The sequence below is a fragment of the Papaver somniferum genome, chromosome 7, assembly GCF_003573695.1.
Source record: "Papaver somniferum cultivar HN1 chromosome 7, ASM357369v1, whole genome shotgun sequence".
Lineage (NCBI taxonomy): Eukaryota > Viridiplantae > Streptophyta > Magnoliopsida > Ranunculales > Papaveraceae > Papaver > Papaver somniferum.
In genome coordinates this window covers 86819559-86822300 of record NC_039364.1, presented here as the reverse complement: position 1 = coordinate 86822300, position 2742 = coordinate 86819559, and the positions used below count along the sequence as shown (strand labels likewise).

Below are 2742 nucleotides of genomic sequence, written 5' to 3'. Positions count from 1 at the left end.
CTCAACAAGGATCTTCCATCAAGGGTAGGACTATCCAAGAACAAATAGCTTTAGCATCTGAAATGGTGAATGAATTGGATATTAAAAGAAGAGGTGGTAATTTTGGATTAAAGATAGACATTACACAAGCTTATGATTCCCTTAGTTGGAGGTTTTTGTTCCAAATCATGAGCAAGTTTGGGTTTTCTGATACAGGAATTCATTGGCTTCAAATTCTTCTAAATTCAGCAAGAATTTCTGTTTTAGTAAATGGTGGTCCAGAAGGCTATTTTAAAGTGGAAAGAGGTTTGAAACAGGGTGATCCCCTGTCTCCTTTACTTTTTGTTATGGCAGAAGATGTGCTGAGTAGAAACATTACAAAGAAAATACAAGATGGAGCTCTTAAAGAAATGGTCAATAGAAATGGAATTAAGCCTTCCCATATATTGTTTGCAGATGATGTATTCTTATTTTGTAATGGTGATAGGAGTAATGTGAAAAAACTAATGGAAATACTTAACGGTTATCAATATGCTTCTGGGCAAATGATTAGCATGGAAAAAAATAAATGTTTCATAGGGGGTACAAGTGAAAGTATAAAGAGTCAAATTTCAGAAGACTGTGGAATTCCTCTAGCTGAATTGCCTGACAAATATTTGGGAGTGCAATTGTTTTCTGGTGGTGTAAAATCATATCATGTATGGAATGGTGTTGAGATGATGCAGGACAGACTAGATGGTTGGAAGGGTAAGCTGCTCTCTTTTCAGGAAAGATTAATACTTGTTAAATTTGTTTTGAGTAGCCTACCAATTTACAATATGTCAGTCTATAGATGGCCAAAAAGAGTTATAAAAGAATGTGAGAGAATAATAAGAAATTTCTTATGGACTGGTGATCCTTCCAAAAGAAAGCAGATAAATTTAAAATGGAATAAGGTTTGTTCTCCACTCGGTGAAGGGGGACTTGGAATAAGAAGGTTGGAAATAGTCAATAAAGCTCTCATTATGAAGCTATTTTGGAAGATTCAAAATGGAACAGAGGAAATGTCTAAATTTTTCCAAGCTAAGTTCAAGAATAAAAAGGGAGAATGGATTTCTTATTATAAGAAATCATCCATATGGCAAGGAATAAAATGGGTGATGGAGGATGTACAGGAAGGTACAAGATGTCTTGTAGGTAATGGTGAATCTGTATCAGTGTGGAAAGACAAATGGATTCATGATAGAGCACTGGAGGAAAACTTCCATGGTAATTCTTTTATTCTTCAATTCCCAAATATGAAAGCAGCGGATCTTTTGCTAGATGGAGAATGGGTAATTCCTAGTGAGATGATGGAGATGATTGAAAGTAATGAACTGCCAATTATTAATAGAAGGGGAGATAGAAGAATTTGGTCATACACTATTTCAGGTCAATTCTCAGTGGCATCTGTTGTAGAAGCAATAAGAGAGAAATTTCCAAAGTTGCAATGGACAAATCAGGTATGGCATCCATCTGTTCACCCTAATGTTTCAAGAAAAATATGGAAATTAGCTAGGAGCATATGTGCAACAGATGAAAACCTCAAAAAAAAAGAAAAGTACAACTAGCTTCAAGATGCTGCTTCTGTAAAAAAGAGGAAGAAAACAAAGAGCATATCCTATGGTTCTGTAATTTCAGTGAACTAATTTGGAAATGGCTAGGAAATATGTTTAATTTCATCAATCCTAGCTCATTTGATGAAATGGTGAAACTGGCAAAGAACAAAAGTCCATCCATAAAGGAAGTTTGGAGAGTTATTTCATTTATTACAATGAGAGAACTGTGGTTTGCTAGGAACAAATATATTTATGAAGAAGAAGCTTTTTCCTTAGAGATAATCAAGTCAAAGATATTGAAATTTACAGTGGAATGTGAAGTCAGGATGAAAGCATCAATGTGGAATAACTCTTATGACTTACAAGTTTTAAAAGCTCTGGGAGTGAAATGGATAAAAGTTAAAGGAACTAGAGTTAAAGAAGTTTATTTTCAACTTCCTCCTCAAAATAAGATATTGTTGTGTTGTGATGGAGCTTCAAAAGGTAATCCTGGAATATCAGGGTATGGTTTTATTGGCAGAATAATCTCTGGTGAATACCTAGTTGTTGTTGCAGGTGCTTTGGGTGTTTCAACAAACTTTTTTGCAGAAATACTTACTATTTTGAATGCAGGTGAATGGGAAGTGAGCAAAGGTTACAAGGAAGTATGGTTTAGAACTGATTCAGCAGCTGCAATTTCAGCATTTCAAAACAACAAAGTGCCTTGGTTTGCAGTAAATAGATGGGAAAAAATATGTGCAAGCATTATATCCTGGTGCTTCATACATAGCTACAGGGAGGTGAACTTCTCTGCAGATAACCTAGCAAAGAAAGGATCTACCTTATCAAGGGGAGAAAGAAGAGAATATTATTCAAGACCTGCTTTCTTGAAGACCATGGAATTACCAGATCATCCATACTACAGATTCTGTTAAGAAATTCCTAAAATGTATTTGAATATAGGCATTGTTTATAGATTGTTTTTGTGTCTTTAGTTAAATTACAATTTTTTAGTATCTTTTTGTAATAAACTTTTGATATCAATATAATCCTTTGTTTAGAAAAAAAACTTGCGTATGACATTCAACCTGATTGTAAAACTCTACTAAGATAGTCATCGTACTTGTTACAACTTTCGTCACAACACTCGCATACTGAAATCACATGGATAGATAAGAATATGGAAATAGAAAAGTAGTGTGCAAAT

The 2742-nt window shown here is 34.3% G+C and overlaps 1 protein-coding gene across 1 annotated transcript; it reads left to right on the top strand.

The window, feature by feature from the left end:
* The first annotated feature begins 1702 nt into the window (after positions 1-1702).
* Positions 1703-2470, top strand: LOC113294874. Its single transcript, XM_026543249.1, has one exon. The coding sequence runs from the start codon at positions 1703-1705 to the stop codon at positions 2468-2470; it is 768 nt and encodes a 255-aa protein (XP_026399034.1).
* Positions 2471-2742: the final 272 nt, after the last annotated feature.